At 39.9% G+C, this 20,419-nt stretch overlaps 1 protein-coding gene across 2 annotated transcripts in view; it reads left to right on the top strand.

The window, feature by feature from the left end:
• GMDS (GDP-mannose 4,6-dehydratase) overlaps positions 1-16,594 on the top strand; it is a 549,352-nt gene extending 532,758 nt beyond the window's left edge. For both annotated transcript variants that reach the window (XM_084619255.1, XM_084619256.1), the window contains exons 10-11: positions 15,390-15,458; positions 16,152-16,594. In XM_084619255.1, the coding sequence (XP_084475381.1) occupies positions 15,390-15,458; positions 16,152-16,214 (132 nt within the window). In that variant the 3' untranslated portion in view covers positions 16,215-16,594. The remainder of the gene's footprint in view (positions 1-15,389; positions 15,459-16,151) is intronic.
• Positions 16,595-20,419: the final 3,825 nt, after the last annotated feature.

Raw genomic sequence — 20,419 nt, 5'->3', positions numbered from 1 at the left:
TTAGAAGTCATTCTCAGATTAGTCAGACAGAGCAAAACACATAAGTAGACGCAAAGATCGGAAAGCAGATATTTCTGTATTGACTGTATTTATTTAAACATTGACCATATTTAGTAGAAGTGAGGATCTGGAAATCCCATCGCCTAGAGTGCAAATCTATTTAACAGAAAGAGCAAAATATGATCCTAAGGTACATTGTCCTAGTCTCACATGTCCTCCTTCTCTGGGGGTCTCTTATAGTCACATTAGATTGCTATTTTAATCCAGAACTACTTTGATTTATCAGCAATAGTTCTACTTTGAGCCTTGCTCACATTACTAGCAGAATAAAACTACCGAGATATTTATCTAGCCCATTATTTCAGCTGCTTTTTAGTTTCTCCACAGATACATGACAGTTCTGTCAGTCCTTGTTCTCTGTGTTGGGTAATATTGCCCCCTGACTTTGGAAATAGATAAAATCAAATAAGCCGAATGGTAGGAATTATAAGTGACCTACCCAGGAGAGAAGAAATGAGATTTAGAAGTATTCTGCTTGCATTTTTCAGGAGTACATTTGATTCTGACAGCTTTTTGAAGTAGGGACTGTCATTTATTACATGTATTGGAAATGTAGAATGGAACATCTGCCTGGCCTCTGTGTGCTACCACCATGTAAATGAAAACTAATAAGAATGGGGGGGACAATTGAATATCAGGGGAGGATGAGGCCATCTATAGCCTGATTGAAGAATAATTCAGCCTGAAACTTGGCAGTAGGTTACTGTTTGAATGTCTAAGGGACAGTTTAATCACAGGATAATTAAGTAATGGATGCATCTTGCATTTCAAATATCACACAGGTGATGCCTTAGGGAGATTCCAACTCAATGCCCACTGTTGCATATAGAGCTCCACAGAAAATTGCTCTGGACTTCTTTTTCTCTTGGACTTAAAAGAGGTTTGGTAATTAAGGAAGGATCACTAGAAAATGTTAATTTTCCCCTTTTTGTAATGCCTTGTCTTATTCGACTGCTACAGAGTGAAATAATCAAGGTTTTTTTGGTAGCAGATCAAAAAGTCCTTTCTTGATTTAACTGAAGGTAGTTATGCGAAGAAGGTCATAGAGAGAACAAATTTAAAGAAGCGCTTTTTGCATTTAGCAATGCTGTGAAAAGGAGTGGAGTATATTATGCATATGTTTAATGTATATATGATGAGTGCATTGACAAATTTATGGAAGCCTCACTCGTAGGCAACTTCTGTGAACAGTAATAGTAGTAAATGTCTGTTTTTGTTACTGTAGGTGAGAAGATGCCCCTTAGACTTCAGTGAATCTTGCGTGCTTTTTTTTTCATTTGCTTCCAGATGCTATAGTAGTTTTAGCCGTATCAGCTCATCTGCATTGTGTGGATGGCACTGCAATTTCTCTCACCCTCTGCAAAATATTCATCAAAATTCAGAGGCTGATGGAATTTGGTTTGCAGTTACCACACATCATTGAACCACAAGAGTCCCTGGGAGGACAAGTAAAAAGGAAATGAGGTTCGGGGAATAGGGAGAGAAGACCAGAGCAGAAGAAGTTGGAGGTGGAAAATACCTATGGAGAAAAATAACATGAGAACGAAGTATGAAAAATCAGTGTTGAAGAAAAGAGGGGAAAGGACCAGTAGGGGCATCTCACTACGAGGTGACTGGAGAGCATGGAGGGAAACTAAGGTATGGGAAATGTGGGAAGGAAATAGTGCTCAACAGAGAAATGTGAGAGAGATTGAGTTAGAGAGAAAGGGAGAGAAACATCAAATCAGAAATGAAAAAATGTCTTGAAAAAGAGAGAAACTAGGTTTAACAAGTGGGAAAAACCTAAAACATTTCCGAAGAGTGAAAAAAAATAGAGAAAATGGGCCAAATTCAGACTTGATGTAAGCAAGTGCAACTCCCCAGAAGTCTGTGGAGAATGAAACCTCTTACCCCATGCTTAATTTGGCCCAGGTAGTCTGTGGGAAAGTACAAACGCTGAAGAAAGAATGCCTGAAAATGAAGTTGCGAAAGAGGAATAGAAAAAGGAGAAGATGGAAGAAATGTTTGTCTTATTTTACCGAAAGATAATTTTATTAGCTTTATTGAATTTGTGGTTTATGGTGATTTGTTGTGTTGTTGTCTTTGTTTGTTCCTTTTAAAGAAGAGAGAGAGAGAGAGAAAGAAAAAAAGTGTTCTGAAAAATTTCCCTAACCTTTCCTGCATAGGGAGCTTGTGTCCTTCCCTGGATCCAGCATCCTTTGTGCATAGTATTCCTGTTTTCATTCTCAAAAGTTGACTAGTAACATAAGAATTTGCTTTTATTACAAATCTCTGAAAACATAAAACAATAAGTAAGTTTATTTTTTCATGTCACATCAGCAAGACTTGGGCTTTGACCAGTAAGTAAGAGTTCTAAGGCCAGATTCGAAGGCACTTTGCTCAGTTATCTGAATTTACTGTTACAGTCCAAGAATGTTACATAAATGCTGGCCAGTTCGCTCAAAGGCCAATGAGAGTTTTAAATATGTTGTTTACTTAATATATGACAATGCACATATTTTATGTTCTAGAATACCTAATTTTTAAATCAAAGAAATGCACTCATTTGTTTTATTTTGTAAATGCAAGATCATTTGATTTTGCAGTCATGTTTCACTTCTTGAATTAATGTTAACTGGAGATTTAGAATAACATTATGATAAGTCCATGTGTATTTTCACTGAGCCAAAAAAACCACCCATTTAGAATACACTGAATGCCTTGAGTGCTGGATAGACAGACAGAACTATCTCTCATCTTTGTAAAGTATTTTTGGATCCTCGGATGAAATGTACAACTTACATGCAGTGTGTAGGTAATGGTGTGTGGAGGGCTTCCTTGTGCCCAGATTAGGATTCAAATTTTTGTCATTGCATTTAACAAATGATGTTGGTAGAACACTTCAGCCAACCTTGAGGATGATCCACAACTAACTCAGAGATATTCCCTCGTACTCCAACTACAGGCTGATGTGACTGTGCAGCCTGATTTTCAGAGGTGTTGAGCACCCACATCTCCGACTGAACTCAACAAGCTGCAGGTGCTTGGCGCTGAAAATCAGGCCATGTAATGTATAAGTGAGCCTTTTTTGATGAATTAGATCAGGGGTCTCAAACAGCGGGTGGAGTTATTTGCTGCAGCCCACCAAGCTCCCTGCCCCCTCCCAGAGTTATTTCCTGCTGCCACCAAGCTCCCCTCACTTGGCCTCCCTCCCTACCCCCCAGCGCCCCGCATCCCCGCTCGTCTGCCTACCTCCAGGCGCTTAGCGCTCTCCAGGAGGGAGGGGGGAGGAGCGGGGAGCCGCGTGCTCAGGGGAGGCGGCGGAGAAGGGGCAGGGATTTGCGGAAGGGGTTGGAATAGGAGCGGGGAGGGGTGGAGTTGGGGTGGGTACTTTGGGGAAGGGGTTGGAATGGGGGCAAGGAAGGGGTGGGGCCTCATGGAAGGAGTGGAGTGGGGGCAGGGCAAGCGGAAGACATGGGGGGCTTTTGTATCTTTATATGAAAAGGTGTCAGTGATGTGGCCCTCGGGCCAATGAACTAGTCCTCATGTGGCCCTTGTGGTGATTTGAGTTTGAGATCCCTAGATTAAATTGTGAGCCCAGCTCTTGGAGCTATTTGAGCATGCTCAGCTCAGAAACCAAAAGGGGAGGGAGGCAATGGTGTCTTTATACCAAATTTCCACTCCAGTGGCCATTCCAGTAGCTAAGGATCATAAAAGCAGTGCTCAGACTACAGCCCTGAGGCACCTGCCCCAGGACTGTGAGGGTTAGGGGAGCATAAGACCATCTAAATCATCTCTGCACTGCTGGAGGGATCTTCCTATGCAAAGGAGGTCCTCAGTTGGCCACTTAGGCCATTCTTAAAGCTGCTTTCTGTCACCAGAGTGGTGCACAGCAGACTTCACGTTGGCCAGGATCTGACCCTTTGTCTTCAACAGTCTGATTTGGTGGCATACATATACAATATAAAAATAAATTTATTTATGAGCAGGAAATACAGCAGCCTCCTATTGGGCAAAACATGAGTCTGAGGTGTTAGCTGTGGCAAGTACCTGCAAAGGGTTACTATTTGTAGCGTCCTACTTGGACTTGTATTCTAAAGCTTTCATCAAAGTAAATCTGATTATTTTGCACATGGTTTTCCTGAAAGGATGTTATGATTTTCTAGATGTTTGGTGGCTGGTGATAAATTAGGCTTTTATGATGTCATGTGAAAGGCCACTGCTTGGATTTCCTTCTCTATCGAGCATGCTGAAGAATACGTTCAGGACATGTTCAGAATGTAAAATTATCCTACCGTGCTTTACTTTAACCCTTTCATGGATCATTTGTTTTGTAATGAGAAGTGTTTGAGGGAAAATAAAGCAACCTATGTGCCAGCTTCATGGAGGGGCCCATAGCGCCCCTTTCCCCCCCCGCCCCCCGGTTGTTTTTCTCTTTGCACATTTAAATGGCTTTCTTTAAATACAGGTAATTTTTGTGGCTGTTTGGCACGTAAGATAAACATAACTCTTGAGCGTCTCTTTTAAACATTAAAATCCTACATTATCTCCAGTTATCGTCTACTGATATCTGATTCTGACAATTGTCAGTGACTGATTGAGATGCAGATAGAAAGAGTGCTTATAGACAATTAATCAAGTATGATTGGTAATGACGACATTTAGGGCTAGATTGTGTCTCTAGGACACAACCAATAACAAGGGGCAGCATATAGTTGTTTTGTGCAAGGAAAGGAATTGTGGCTCCGGGATATATATTGGCCTGTAACACAGCAAATTATTAACCCCCCCTCTCATGCTGACGCCACATGAGTGGGTGGATACAAGAACCCACTCATTCCCCACCTCTTCCCTCTCCTCCGGCTTCCTGCCCACCTGCTTCTGGGTAGAAAGTAAGTGAATCCAAGGTCCGAAGAGCCACGGTAGCAGTGTAAAAGGGGTTTTTACTTTTCAGCCCAGGCCTGTAGTCCAAGTCACAACTTAGCCTTTAACTGTTTGAGGTTATTAACTAAACATATATCCAAGAAAGGGAGATAATATATGATGATCACAGCTGTTGGAATGTGTCCATCAAAATGTTTTTAGACAGAAAATGGCTTTTTGATTAAACTCAAATTTGGGGGGAGGGAGAATGTTTTTATTTAAAAAAAAGAGGTTTTTGTTGAATAAAAAGTGAATTACATTCTCCTTCATCAGATATTACATTTACATCATCACAAAGTAGTGATGGTAGAAGAGTGATAGGGATGTACCTTTAGACATCCATATTATAGAATTAAAATATACTAGTTTGGGTATTTTTGTCAAGCAGTCATGATATAAGTGTGAGTCCGTAAAGGGAAATATTGGAGGTGACATGTCCAAAGACAAAATGAAACTCAGATTTTATTATCCATTGTGGAGGACAGGAGGATTCTTTTTCTGTGAAATGCTTCAACCCTAGGTCTGTATCAAAATAATCTCTGGAGATTTCTTAGCAGAAATGGTCATGCTCAAAGAAATGAGAGTTAATCTTTCATGTGTTAGCAGCCACTAGCCTACTGATAACCTCTAATTGGAATAAGAAAAATAGCCCAGAACTAGAGAAATGGTTCCCAAAAATTTAGGAGGTTGTTATGGAAAAATTAATACATCAATAATGTACCCAGAAAAATAGACAGAGGACAGATAGATTCTTTGAATTTTGATTAAATGGTAACCAAATATCTAACACTGTGCATCCACCCCCGGGGGGGATGGGGGGGAGAGAGCACACCTGTCCAATTTTTTTAAATAATTTTTGATAGAAATGCCTGGCTTGCTAAATATGAGTAGAGACAGTAGTTTCACTCAAATTAATGAAATCCCCATTAATCACATGGCTTGGATGTTGTAAAGAGGTTAACTCTGTAATATGGTAATACCCTGTTAAATAGAGATTTGATTATTCTATTACTTTACAACATTTCTCTAAACCAGTGGTTCTCAACCTGTGGCCCGTGGGCCACTTGCGACCCAATCAACACACAGCTGTGGCCCATATGACATCCTCAGGGTCATAAAGGTAGTATTGGATGCGGTCCACAATGGTAAATAACAAGCTCACTGTTGTGATTATCATTTTCGTTTCTGATACTTACGTAGCAATGACTGGCAAACCTACTAACACTTCTTAAATGAATAAATGGTTTTTAAAAGTGATGCACTGTATTTCTGTGGCAGAGTTAAAATTTAGCAATATAGCAGTAGGCCAGTTTTCATTTTCACCTTGCTGAGCAGATCAGTGAATGTGTCAAAGGTTTTTAAGCATGCATCAGCAGCTTGCCTTATAAGCATTGAATACCTGATTCCACCACCTTCGTTCACATTTCTTACTACATAATTAATCCCCGTGAAATCAAACAACTTTAACAATATAGTAAAAACACATGAAAAACATGACAGGAAGAGGAAATGATGAGGAAAATAATCTTCAGACATAATTAAAAATTATCTATGGCAATTACATTTAAAGAGCCTCTCACCCGCAATAATAAGCTCTCTGCCTGGTAACAAGTGCTTGTAGGATCAGAATGTGTTTACCCAATTCTTTATTCCTTACGCAAGTAAAAGTCCCATTCACTTCCACAAGAGTTTTCAAAAGATCAGGGCATAATGGAACACAAGCTACAACATAATACAGTTCAGTAATTAACAACAAAAAAATGGATTTATTAATGAAAAGATGGGCTGATAGCTAGAATGGTATTCTTCTGTTATGTCACAATTGGAAATGACCTCTTCTCATTTTGCCTCTCTGCTGCCTTCTAAAAGGATCCCACTATCAGTAAAGCTCACTAAATTTCTCTAGAAGATTTGAACAACTCAGTTTTGTTTGTCATAAAATGTGGTTTCAAGTTATTTACTTTTCAGATTTTTTTGCAAGTTAACCCAAAGGTTTTTTTCTGTGCACATGTGTGGAGCTGGCTGGCTGGATACACAATATCAGAGAGAAAGAATGTGTATTTACATGTGCATCTTTAAGGTCTGGTCTACCATTAGAAGTTTTACTGGTATAACTATTTCAGTTAGGCGTGTGATTTTTTTTTTTTTTTTGGACTGAATTCATTAGTGGTGAAAGCTTTAGTGTGGATGAATGTATATTGATATAAAGGTGATTTGTAATTATTCCCCTTCCATATGGGAATACGGTATAAAGTATCTTTATACCACTATAACTGCATCCACACCGGGGGAGTTATATCACTTTAACTAGACCAGTGTAGTTAAAGCAGTACAACTTTCTAATATAGACAAAGCCTGCTTGAATAAGTTTTCTATGTTGCAGTGGGGGGAAGCAAAAATCAATGCATTGTAATTAAGATTTCAGCCTTCAGCTGCAATGTGGCCACTTATTTAACCAATGTGTGTGTGTGTGTGTTTTAAATTTGTATATATGCACATGCTCAAATAAATTTGTTAGTCTTTAAGATGCCACAAGTACTCTTTTTCTTTTTACAAAATAGTATATTGTCCCATGTTTTAAGTTTCTTTTTTTCACCATACTCAGGATTTACATAATAAATGGTACGTGCAAGTGTAGTTGATTTAATTTTATTCATCTTCCCTAGAATTCTCATCGTTCTTATCATCGGCACCTGTTACACTTCAAAAGATCTCATTAAGTGGAAGCCTTCATTGGTGTCTGCAGAGTCCCAAACTGGGATTATCATTGTGTTTATAGAATCATAGAAGCTGGAGTTGGCTCACCCAGTTTATCTCCATGCAAATGCAGGATTGTGCCCTATGGTACATTTCTAGGGTGAAATCCTGGCCCCACTGATGTCAATTATAGTTTTGCATTGCCTTCAGTGGGGCCAGGATTCCATCTCTAGTGTCCAGTCTAGTTTTCAAAAGTCCTGAGTTGTACGGCTTCTTGTACTCTCCTTGTGAGACTATTCCACATGTTTACATACGTCACTGTCCATACATGAATCTCATGTTCCTGAAGAGTATCTGGGCTCAAACTGGATACACTGTAACAGTAGCTGGCCTATAAAAATCTCCAGTAAAGAACACTTGTGTTGAGCAACTGAAAGCCTGATTCAAAGCCCTTTAAAGTCAGTGGTCTTCTCATCCAGCCCAAACTCAGGAGGAATTTTATCTGGACCAAAGACTAATTTTTGCCAAGACATTTTCTCAGGCTTCATCTGGGAAATTAAAAGAGTGACTAATACTTGACCATATTAGGCATGTAACTCAGTTGACTTTTGCACAAAGATAATAAGTGTAGTAACCTAACGTCTGCATATGCTCTCCTAAGAGGTACATATGCATTATGCTCTCGTGTTGATTAACTTGTGCACTGCCTCCATCAAAGTGATAAAGCCCTGGCAACGAGACTCATACCACGCAGAGGGTCAGCTCCCTCTCTTTTGCTCCATTTGCCATTTTATCTCCAATGTCAGTGTGCTTGTCCAAGCCAGTGCTGACTGACTCAATTTCCCTGAAGTTGAGCTGAAGCATTGTTTTAGCACTGACGGCATTCTGTTGGCCTCCCTGATGGACAATGCCACTGATTCCCAACTTCCTGAGCAGACCAGACAGTTTGCTGTTTTCTTCGTGTCTCTTATCACCCCTGTCATTAAAAGAGAGGTCTGGCTTCAGCTTCAATTTGTGCTGATACGCAGCAATGAAGTGGGAAAGTGGTGGGGGAGGGGAGGAAGAGAGGAGAGAGAATATTCATGACTAATTATCACCCTTCTGTTTATTACTGCTGTGAGTTCTCATGCCTGCCTCTTTTGAGGCTGATCAAATTGAAGATTATCAAACAGATCAATTAAAGACACTGCTGTAATGTGTCTGGTTTGTGGTACAAGAGGAAAGGCTGATCTCATTCGATTTATGTTTAGTTTATATTAGTTCATACAATGGAACTCTTTGATTGGGCCTTATCCTGAAGGTAGTGAGCACCCCTAGCCCACCAAAGTCAATCACAAATGCAAGTGCTCAGCACCTCTCAAAATCAGCCCCATGCTAAAGTCCGTCTATTCCACAGAACTGTTGGATTATACGTGAAGTTTCCTAAGCAAACAATTTCTGCATATTAAAATACACTTAGGAAAAAGGTCAGGATTTCATTGCAAATGGAGTTTCACAATATCCAAGGTCAGTCTGAGCGGTTTCCACCATATAGGCATTTGCCCTTGTCTTTCTCTAGGGCTCTTTGTGAAAAGTACTATATTTCGGGGGGGAGGAATCACTGACGCAACAGTGAAAGCTAGCCTGCTCATGCCACTTTAAAACAAATTTAGATAGGGAACCAAATTCACTGGCATTCTTTTATTCCCTTGATACGTTAACTGTTCCACAACTTTGCTTTTCTAAGAATAGTGGTGGAAAATGAAAACTGAATGCCACTCCATAACTGCCCTTCTTAAATTCAAGATATTTTCTCTGTGTGTGTGTGTGTAGATTTTGGGCTTTCCTCATTGACACACTTCATCTTAACACTCCCTTCTTATTTACAGTGCTTACAGGAATAGTCTCTAAGGTGCCACAAGTACTCCTGTTCTTTTTGCAGATACAGACTAACACAGCTGTTATTCTGAAACCAGTTGTTTTATTATATATTATTATTTCCATGGCATGATAAGTGTGTATGGCACTTTACAGACAAATTAAGGACAGCGTCCCTTGCCTTGAAAATCATAAGTATAAGGGCTGCAAGCACCTACTGCCAAACTATTGTGATTAGTTCCATGTAGGTCTTCATTTGAGCTCAGTGGTACTATTCCCAGTAGTACTATACCTAGTAATATGTGCTTTGAGGCTCTTTGGCTCCAATCTTGCAGATTTACACACATGATTAACTTTACACAGTGAGTATTTCCATTTAAGTCAAGGGGACTGTTCACATGCTTAAGTCTTTTCAGGAACAGGGCCTTAGTTAAGACACACAGTATAACACAGCCTGGTGACAAGTAATGGGAGTGTTAGGGGAATAGAAGATAAGGGCGACAGCAATTGATGCAGTTAGTGATGCATCCATCTTGAGTATCATGGGTTGTCTGGTTGATCAATCTCCTCCCTAACTAACTGATTTCAGGAAACTATTTAACAAAGTCTGCTATGTTTTAACAGTGACGTGTAGCAGACACCCAAACATGCTATGGGGCTGACCTGTCAATGAGCTGCGTTACATGGTCTCTCAGTACAAATACATATGAAAACTGCTCCAAAAAGTACCTGAAGAGAGAATAATATTCTGTGTAATAAAATACTTATAGGGGAAGCTCAAATGGCCTCCGCATGTGCCCCCCAAAATTACAGAAATGGAGAAATTGTACACTATTGCAGACTTCTTAAATGGTTGTTTTTTTCATAGCATGAGTCAAAGATGAGAGGGCTGTCTCAAGAGGAAATACATAGGATAGAGGAGAAAAATGGGGTTTAAGGAAACCTTGTATTCAAATTACTACATTCTTGAAAACTTTCTGACCTAGAAGCCCAATTCTGACAACCTTTCTCAGGCAAAGACAGGCACTTCCTTTGGTGACTTTTCAGAGCTTCGGCTAACCCCTTTATCAGTTTATAAAAGATCTGTGACATAAAAAGTCAGCTTCGAGAAAGCCTTACGCATCATCTTGTGAATGTGACCACCACAACTTTCTGACTGCAGCACTATTACAATTTAGGTCAACTCTGTCTATTTTAGGGATGAAATCCTATCTTCATTGAAGTCAATGGGAGTTTTTGCCATTGACTTCCTAGGTTTTTTATAGCACCTATAATCTCATTAGATTTGCTCTGGATTTACACTGGTGTAACTGGGGGCAGAATCTGACCCTAGATGCTGAGTTAAATGAATTAATCTAAATGTTATCAGATCAAGTGTAGTATTAGGAGAAAACTTACAGTACTTTTAAGCAATCTGTATGCCTTTTTTTCCCCTCATGTTGTCTTGAGGCTTTTCAAATTTTCAGTTAAATTTAATTGAATTAGTAATAAATTGCACAGTGAAACCAGATCATTCACCTAATGAGTCAAAATAAAAGTAGTGATGACACTCAGAACCAGAGCTGAGGAAATGTGATCTTTACACAGAAATATTTTACATTTTTTTATCTGGGTTTTATAACTCTTTAAAAAATACCAGGCCACACTACACAACAAGTTTCTCTGTACTCATGTGTGTACCTTTTTGTTTGTTTGTTTTAGCTTGGTTTGGACTATAAAACCGAATCTCCATAAAATCAGGTTTAATAAAATTTAGAGGTGGTTTTGGGGGTGTGGTTTTTGGTTTTTTGCACATTTAGGCTTTAAGCTATAATTATAAACAGAGTGGGAGAGGGCTAGACAAACAGAAAAGATCATATCAGATAGATGCATTCTTTTCCCTGGCCTAGAGAGAAGATCATATCACAGCTAAGTGAAGTTAAATCTGTCAGAGATTTCTACAATAGTGTTAAATGGCAACAGACAATTTGGCTGTTGCCTTTTACCCCTTTAGCTACTTCACCGACTGCTCAGCTTTCCATATTCAAGAACAAGTTGTAACTCACATGTAAAACGTGCCATTTGTATGCTTCATTTTCTTTTTCATGGAAAATAAGAGTCGGATGGCACTTCCTCCTAAAATGGATACTTAAACATTTCACTGTTACTTTATTTGCAAAGTCCAAGTACTGTAAAATAACACAAAACAATTAACATCATTTTCAGCTTTGGTAAAAACAAAACAAAAAACTTCTTACTTGCCTATCTATTCCCTTGAATTCTACATGAAGTCAAGGAACTTTCTTTTTATACATTGTGTGTGTAAAACACAACGATAAAAAAAATCCTGTAGAAATACTATGTGACTATACTTTACCAGCTATGGTATCAGAAACAGGAATATTGGCTGGTCTGTATTCAGCAGCAGCTGTCTTTCAAGAACGACAAAGATCCATTTCCCCTTGTGGGACTCACCTCATCCTCTTCCTTCATAAACGTTTTTGGTCTGGTTGTGCCTCCAGAAAGTAAAGCCCTGGGACTGAAAAGCTGTAAGCCCCTGGAGTGGTAAAGTAGGGCTTTACCGGACTAAATCTGAAAGTTAAATAGGTGCAGCTCTAGTTTCAATGAAAGACTTTAATTACATAAACAAGCAGTGATTCAGTTCCAAGAGTTTTTTTTCAAATACTCTTATTTAATTGTAATTACTTTGTTTTCATATTATGCGCTACTTGTAGAAAAATACAGCAAACGTGACTGCAATACAATCCTTTAGTCAGTAATAGCTTTTTCCAGGCATCATTAAGAACATTTCCATTCTGTGTTTCAAGCTTTCACTAACAATACATTCAATCCTCAAATTTAGGTGTAATGTTATGATGATTGGTTTAAACTATAATACTGTTTTTCGTATCCATGTTATCTTCTATCTACTAACTTTTATAGCTGAACAGCTTAAAACATCCACAGAAAGAAATTCTGATTATATAATGTTGTTTGTAATTAAATCTTATTGTAAAATAGGGTTTCAAGAAAGTATATAAACTTCTCTAGGAAAGTCATTTAAAATGTTTTAACCTGAGTCAAATGGGGAAAATTGTATTATTGTATATAGTAAATCTTTTTACAAACTAAGCACCAGAGTACTTTTACTATTTTATTGTTAAAAGTATGTGAACTTTAAGGTTTCTCGTTTGTTTTTTATCTTATATTCTTATGTTGATTTCATATACTAGCTTCTGTGTTATCTTGTATACCATCCAGCTGTACTCACTGCAACTTCAGAACTTTTATTGACTTGAAAAACAAATCTTATTTTTTGCTTATCAGCAATTGAGTGCTTATGTTTGTGAATGGAGGGTTTGAATTGAAAACAAAAAAACGTTTTGGAAATGAATGGTTTTAAAGGAGAACATTTGTGTTAGGAAGTTTAAAGACTGCTCCCAAACCTTTTAAAAGCAGCATATATGTAGTTTTCCTGTAAACTTATTTGCTGTGCAATGAGACAATGACATACCTTGTCTCTTGACCTTTTTCCACAATGAGTAAAAAAAAAATAAAAATCAATACCCTAGATTTGGCAGGGTTTTGAAAGAATCTGTTTTTGAAATAAAGATTGTGGATGTAAAATTATTACTTTATACAGTGTTTTATAAAAATGAAACTCTGGTTTTATTATATACCTTTTATTATGACTTTTAAAATTAGATTATATTAAAAATACTAAGTTACTAGCTAATGGTTTAAATGTTTAAAACAGCTTGCATTAGTATTGATTGAAAGGAAACTGGTTTTGTACAGAAATTTGTATTTTAAGAGGGTTTTTCTTTCTTCTAGACATATGTAATGCATGTTAAACTAAAACGAGAGAGAGGGCATACATTTTAATACTTCCATTTGGATTTAGAACCTGATCCAAAGTCCATCAGAGACAATGGGAGTCTTTCCTATTTCGCGTTTCAGAGTAACAGCCGTGTTAGTCTGTATTCGCAAAAAGAAAAGGAGGACTTGTGGCACCTTAGAGACTAACCAATTTATTTGAGCATAAGCTCACGAAAGCTTATGCTCAGATAAATTGGTTAGTCTCTAAGGTGCCACAAGTCCTCCTTTTCTTTTTTTCCTATTTCAGGGCCAGATTTTGCAATGCTATGCTCACTTGGGCATTCCTTACTTGGAGGAATAATCTGATTACTCCAATGGGGTTACTCAAATTGGTAAGGGTTTTACCGAATTTGGGCCCAAAGGTCTACTGCAATTTCCAAACGCCATGATAGAATTGCAATAGGAAATGTTTAGGATAACTTAGGAAAAGAAAATGATTTTGCTTGTCATTTTATTTTGTTTTGGATCTGGCTGTTTAGTCTTTTCTGGAGGAAGCCAATGTTATTTTTAGCATACAGACTGAATTATTAAAAATGCTGCCTGGAACATTCTCAGCAGACCTGTTTGTCCCGCAGCCTCGTCTGCAGTACAGTACCTGAGGTGATTTTCCCTCTACTCCTGGAAGGGAACTCTAGTTTTACGTAGCACACTTATGAAGAAGAATTTCCTACCTTTGGCACAGGGCGAGGCTATTTTTGGAAGTTAGCATGATCACAGACACGCAAGAAGATGGTATCTGTGTGCAGCGGTACTTCTTTTGGAGAGCTAATGCCACAAAGTGCTCATTGGCTCCACCACTGGTCAGAAAGGATGGAGGAAGGAGGGGAAAACCCCACATTTTCCCAATTTTAGAGACACCAAATCCTGCTGTGTTACATCACGGAAGTCAAACATGAGGGCAGAATTTATCCCAAACCTTTTTCTCCCCACCTCAAAGATGCAGAAGACAATTAGCTGTGGAATTATACCCCATCCTTTCACATACAGAAAGCTTTGAATTGTGTTTTTGGTGAGCTGTGTACATAAATTCAAGCAAAGGGATATTTGTATAACTAATGTTTAATCTAGAAACAATAACAAAATATCTTTCCGTTTCATTAGAGATGCAGCATGTTTGTGTTTGTGGCACTTTAAATAGTCAACCACATCTTTATGATCCAAGCCTAACAGTGTCTGGGTTCCTGTAATGTACTATTTCAGGGGAGTTTCTATGTGGATGTTCAAGTTACTTCTTGTAAAAAATAGTGTGCCAAAAGCTTTCACTCTCCACGTATCTGCTGGACCTGCTATCGCCGCCCTATAACAATGCAGTAACATGGGTTCTAAAAGCCATTCAGCACAGTCCTTCCATGATCACATGTTTTTTATTTGAAAGAGAACATTTCAGTTGTCATGTTTGCTTTGTGATTTACTTCTGTTTAACCAAAAGGGGGAAAAAATGCAATAATTTGAAACAGCTCTCTTAGTAGTATGATCAGGCCATATGGCAATGTAATGTAAAGGGTTTACCATTAAAGAGTCAATAAGGTTTGATGTAAAGAAGAATTACTCCTTACGTTTTAAGTGGCCTGTGCAAGGTTTCTTAAATGTGCATCCTGGTGATTTATAGGCATCTGAGCTTTAACTGAAATTGCACAATCACAAATAAATGATTTTTGTCAGAGTTTCTAAGTGTGGCCTGTAATGACACTGATCTAGCCCAGGACTTGCAAGGAAATGTGTGTGGACAGAGGAGTCTCTTGTATAAGTGGTGCTAGACAATAGCTGTCAGCAGTTGTGTGGCCCTTGCCTTACCTTTCCACCTCAACTGCAACCTGTTAAGGGAGTCAGGCCGATGGTTTCGTTAGCCTGAAGGTTTTTAGTCTAGCTTCATTCTTTTAAAGACAAATTACAGCTGCTGGGGGCCTCAAGATGCTTTAGATAAGGAGCACGCAGTGCAATGGCAAACCTTACACACTGCAACAAGGAACACATAAAGAGGTCCTACAATGTTTCTTTTCTTTTCCTTTTCCCAGGATTTTCTTCAAGGAGATCGTACCAAAGCAGAACAAAAACTGAATTGGAAGCCCAGAGTCACTTTTGATGTAAGTTCTCTTACTGGATTGTTTTATTCCTGTTTGTGTTGCGTTGTGGAAAGAGGGAAGCTCTTAACTGGTGAACAAAAAGAGAAATTACAGTTTCAATAATGATTAAATGAAGGCTATTTAAAAATCCAGCTGCTCATATTGAAGGATTGAATGCTGTAAAATCATTGGACTGAATATTGTGGTGCTGAACATTTTGGAAAATAGCTTTAATTAGAGTCCCAGCCTTAAAAGCCAAGCCATGGCAGAAAAAAACAACAGTATAAAAGAAGCACAGCACTCACTTAAAGCATGGAAATGCACAAATAAAACAAACTAAGGTTTCTATTAATAAAGCATTTACATTTCGTATCACTGCTATTTTAATATTGGATCCTTCAGGAGGGCATTTTTCTCATAAATTGTGGTATTTTTTAAATTACTGCTCAGTTGTCTCTGTATTTGACAGCCCCCTGGAATTTTCTGTCCTGAACTTCTGTTTGCTGCTGTTAACATCAAAGTTAACTTTTGCCTACAAGTTAAATAATAATTGAAAAAATACATAAAATGAGGGGTTGGAGGGGTGGGGTGTTTTGTTTTTAGTGCATTGAGTATTGCACAATGGATTGGCAATTAAACTTAAAAACAAAAAAACCAGGCATTTGAGTCTTCCAAAAGACCAGAATAACCACCACATGCTGTTCCTTCTTGCAGGAGTTGGTGAAAGAGATGGTGGAAGCTGATGTGGAACTCATGAAGAATAACCCCAATGCCTGAGCCTGCTCTTTGCCACCAAATGGTCTTCATCTCCCCTAGAGAAATCACTCCTGACGGTTGGTGGAGGCTGCCGTCTGCATCTTAGTTGGACATAATCGATTGGAGGAGAATCATAATCGGTGTAAAATGCTAGGGGGGCTTTAGTTAATTTTATTTTATGTACTTGTCTAAAATATACATTTAATTTCCAGACCTTTAATTTGCAAGTAAGAGAAGATCTCAAACACCTTTACTACTGCTCCTGTTTAACTTTCTTAAATTTGAGGTTTATCTCCAGGGTTGTTTCCCCTCATCATGTACCTGAAATATATTGGCTGGGATCTGACAGATGGGTTTTCCAGTTAATTTCCTTTTGATATTAAAAATCATCTTTCTACAAAGGACCTGAAGTGCATTTTAGTGCTCTCCCCAACTAAAATGAAAGAAAATCAAAAACAAACAAACAAAAAAAAATTTGCCACTAACATTACTCCAGCTCTTTTCCCCTAGTCTTCCTTTTCTGTACACTCCTTGTTTTGATTTCCTGCTGCTTACCTCCACCCCAATGTACCATTTCCACCACTTAAACTCTTCCAAGTTTGAACTGATATAACTTAACAGTGAAATTGCCTTTGGTCCATGGCAAATTAATTTCTAATTGCTCAAATATCTTTCAAACTAGTCAGAGGGGGTTGTTTTTTTGAAAACGCCGGTTCCTGTGTGCATGAGAGAGAAGAAATACAATAAGCTTCCCTATTCAGCACCTTTATGATCCAATTCCTATAGAACTGAGCCATTCACATTTCTGCTGACTATAATTAGAGCTCACCCAGGAGCTCCAACCGTCTCGAAAGATGCCTTGAGAAATAAATAAAATAGCAACATCAAGGTAAGTAAATATTGTTGAAAGATGTCGTGCCAAGGTACCCAGGTTATCCAGAGGTCGTGGAGCCCATACATTTCCCTTTGGTTGAAGATCTACCACCCAGCAATTAACTCTTTTCTTAACTGTCTGTCTCGAAAATTTGCCAGACTTCTGTCTTAGGCAGCACATTTAGAAACATAAAAATTAGATCCTTTAGACAACTACAGAACACACTGGCAAATAACTGGAACGCTGATGTTCTCTCTCCCTGTCCTGTCTGTGTGTGTGTTTAAAAAGTAAATGTTCTATAAGGATTAGAAGGGGGGACAGTCTAAGCCTATAAAAGGAAAGGTTGGGGCACAAGGAGATTCGAGCACCACTGTCTGAACGCGATCGTGTGTGTATTAGCCCCAGAAACGGTCCTGAACGTATTCAAGAGCCATTTCATGACGGGCGTGTATGTGTGGGGACTTGAGCGAGCTTGTCACCGTTTGGGAGTAACTGGGCTGCCGGAGAGAGAGGCTCTTTGTGTGCCTGTGTGAAAGGCAGGCAGTTGCCAGAGGTGTAATGGAAAAAGCGTGTGGTGCGTGAGGAGGTGGTTTCAGTGGGATACGGAGCAAACTTGGGGCCGGGCTGTTCCTCGCGGAGCGGGTGCTCAAAGGGCACCTCCTTGCCCGGGAACAGTGTTCGTCTCGAGCAGGAGCTCGGAGCCTGCTAATTGGAAACAGATGCTTCCTTTAAGGCTGACCCTGCAGGACGGAGTCTAAGCACAATAGATGTCCGTATACACACACCCCATCGGCTTGCATTACTCCCTACAGGTGCAGAGCGCCCACTTCATCTTCAGACGCTGAAAGCGAGAGGGTGTTTTCTTTGCAAAGACAATCGCGTCCGGGCCTTTTCAGCTGCAAAGCTGCCCGCTTTCATTCCGAGACGTGAGAAACAGGCAACGTCGTTGGGCTATTGGAAACAATCCCAGAGTGGTAGCAATGTCTGCTCGAGGCTTCTCTAGGACAGGCAGAAATAAGGAGCGGAGATTTAATACACGTATACTTTGAAATGGCTTTTTAAAAATACAATCGCTCTTAAGATGGAAGAGCATATGTTAAAGGAAAAAAAAGTGTCCGACAAGTACTTTTGTCCCTTTCTGTGCTGCTTCTAGATAGTGGTGAGCTTATGGGTCTCTTTATTTCCCTGCCTTCAGAGCCTCAAACCCTGCCCTGAGTTATCCCCGAGGATGCCCCCCCCCCCATTATTTTTCATAAATTTTCCTTGTAAGGGGAATAATGCTGTTAAACAGCTCTGGCTGTTCCTACCTGGGATTTTTTAAGTTTAAAACTCCAATCTCTGTGAGTTAGTCTCTACAAACTATGTAGGGCCTATGCACCAATGGCTAAACATGGCTGAAAAATGCTTGTTAGGGTATGTCACACTGGTTAATTGTTACTGTGTGTAATTAGCACGCGAATGGAGGTGTGTGTACCTATACTCTCATGGGTCCCTCTGCACACAAACAATTGCAGACAAAACACACACACCAATAAGATGAAATACACAGTAGACGAAAGCCCCTGGTTTTGCATTGTAATTCCAACGAACAGGCGAGCCGCCCCGAGCTTTCCTCCTCCTGAGAAAAGCTGTAACTTTCAAACGTGTGGTTTCAGAATGGGTGGCACGTGCGCCGGTGAAAACGACATGAGTATTTCATGGATGGGGCAATCGCCACAGGTACAATTCTTCAATTTCAGCGGCTCCTGCTGGCTAAGAGACCGGTCCTGCATGGAGCTCGATGGGAGTTGTGGCGGAAAGGCGTCTAGCTGCCGGGCTACACTGCCGGCTTTTCCCCTTTTAAAGAGCTCTGACCCACATCGCTAAACGTTTTGCAGCTCGTTGGTGGCACATGTAACTAAAGGCACGAAACCAAGGAGCGTTCCTTGAAACAAGGCGCTTTTGTATCACAAAAGACAATTTGCTCCGGGGAAAAATCTGTAATGCTGGTATGCTTTGATATACATCTAAAGAAACGCTGCGTTTGAATAGTGGTTAACGTACCTATAAAGACGCACTGGACTATTTTGCACAAGCTGCGAAGGTTTGTTTCCCCCTCCCCCATCTTCATTTTTCTTCAGCAACTTGAACCGAGAAACCGAAGTGTTCCCGTCCTTTACTTTTTTGGGGGGGTGGGGAGGGGAGGGGAATCGACAAAACGCCATCTGTATTTCAGAACTAGCCCTAGGCGTCTATAACCGTGCTTTTTAATTTTGCAAGGGTTCAATTTGTTGTTAATTTGAGAAGACATGGCCTGTGATTGTAATTTACTACATTGTCCTCCTGTTAATCTACTGCTCACTAACCGATATTACTGACTCACTCATTTTGTAGAGCTGTTTAAGAGAGCTCGCTAATATCCAGGTGCCAGTTATACAATGAAGTTTTGTACGCTGATTTGACACGCAGTACATCTTACCTACACAGATGTATAAACACCCTTTTCCCTGTAAGAATATGTGTATATTTATAGCTGCATGGTTTTGTCCCATTGGCGTTTTAGATCTAAATTAAAAAAAAAATCCTCGCTAATAAAAAGGGCAAGGGTAATTGCTGAGGTTAATTCATCACACTTATGAACCTGCCCGCGCAGTCTGTGCTCATCCAAGACTGCCATTTGCGTCGATTAGTGGGTGTCCACGAGTACCGGGAATAAAACGCAAACGGCGTTTAGAAAAGGAAGCGACTCCAAACCCTCATCCCAGCCTCTGTCCTTTGCGAGCCAATGAGCAGGGCCAAGGGAGCTCTTCCCACCCTGCGGGCCCGAGCCTGCATTCCCCGCTACAACGCCCGGCCCTGTGGAGCCTACGGGCGGCTTGCCTGAATAGGCGGTGCAAGAACTGAACCTAAACCAGGACCAGCCGCTCGGTTTCGAAGAGATCCGCGAATCGGTCGAAATCTCAGCGCAGGATTGTGCTAGGAGGACAAATTGCGCCCAGTTCCCCTTTTCAGGGATGCAGAGGCCTCGCGCAATCAAAAGCTTAGGGCGTCTGCGCCTCGCTCCATGATAACTTCGGCCCCGTGTGTTGGTGGAAATAAACGACTACATTGCTACACCAAACTGTAGGCTACCAAGGCTTCCTAGGTTTCCCCAGTAGCCTTGGGCGCAACGTTACAAACATATGGGGTTGCCATTTAAAAAAAAAAGTTACCGATTTTGGGTCAGAAAAGCCTCACTCTTCCTGGCGTCCCCCCCCCCCCCATGAAAGCATTGGCTGTAACAAGGCTCTGACACTTTTCCCCTGTTGTTTACGGTTGTACTTGTTAAAGTCTAGTGAATAAAAACACGAGTTATACCAGCTAAGGTCTCTTT

Source organism: Lepidochelys olivacea (genome assembly GCF_965140295.1).
Source record: "Lepidochelys olivacea isolate rLepOli2 genome assembly, chromosome: 2".
Taxonomy (NCBI): domain Eukaryota; kingdom Metazoa; phylum Chordata; order Testudines; family Cheloniidae; genus Lepidochelys; species Lepidochelys olivacea.
Note: the sequence above shows the minus strand (reverse complement) of the source record. Positions and strands in the feature narration are given on the sequence as shown.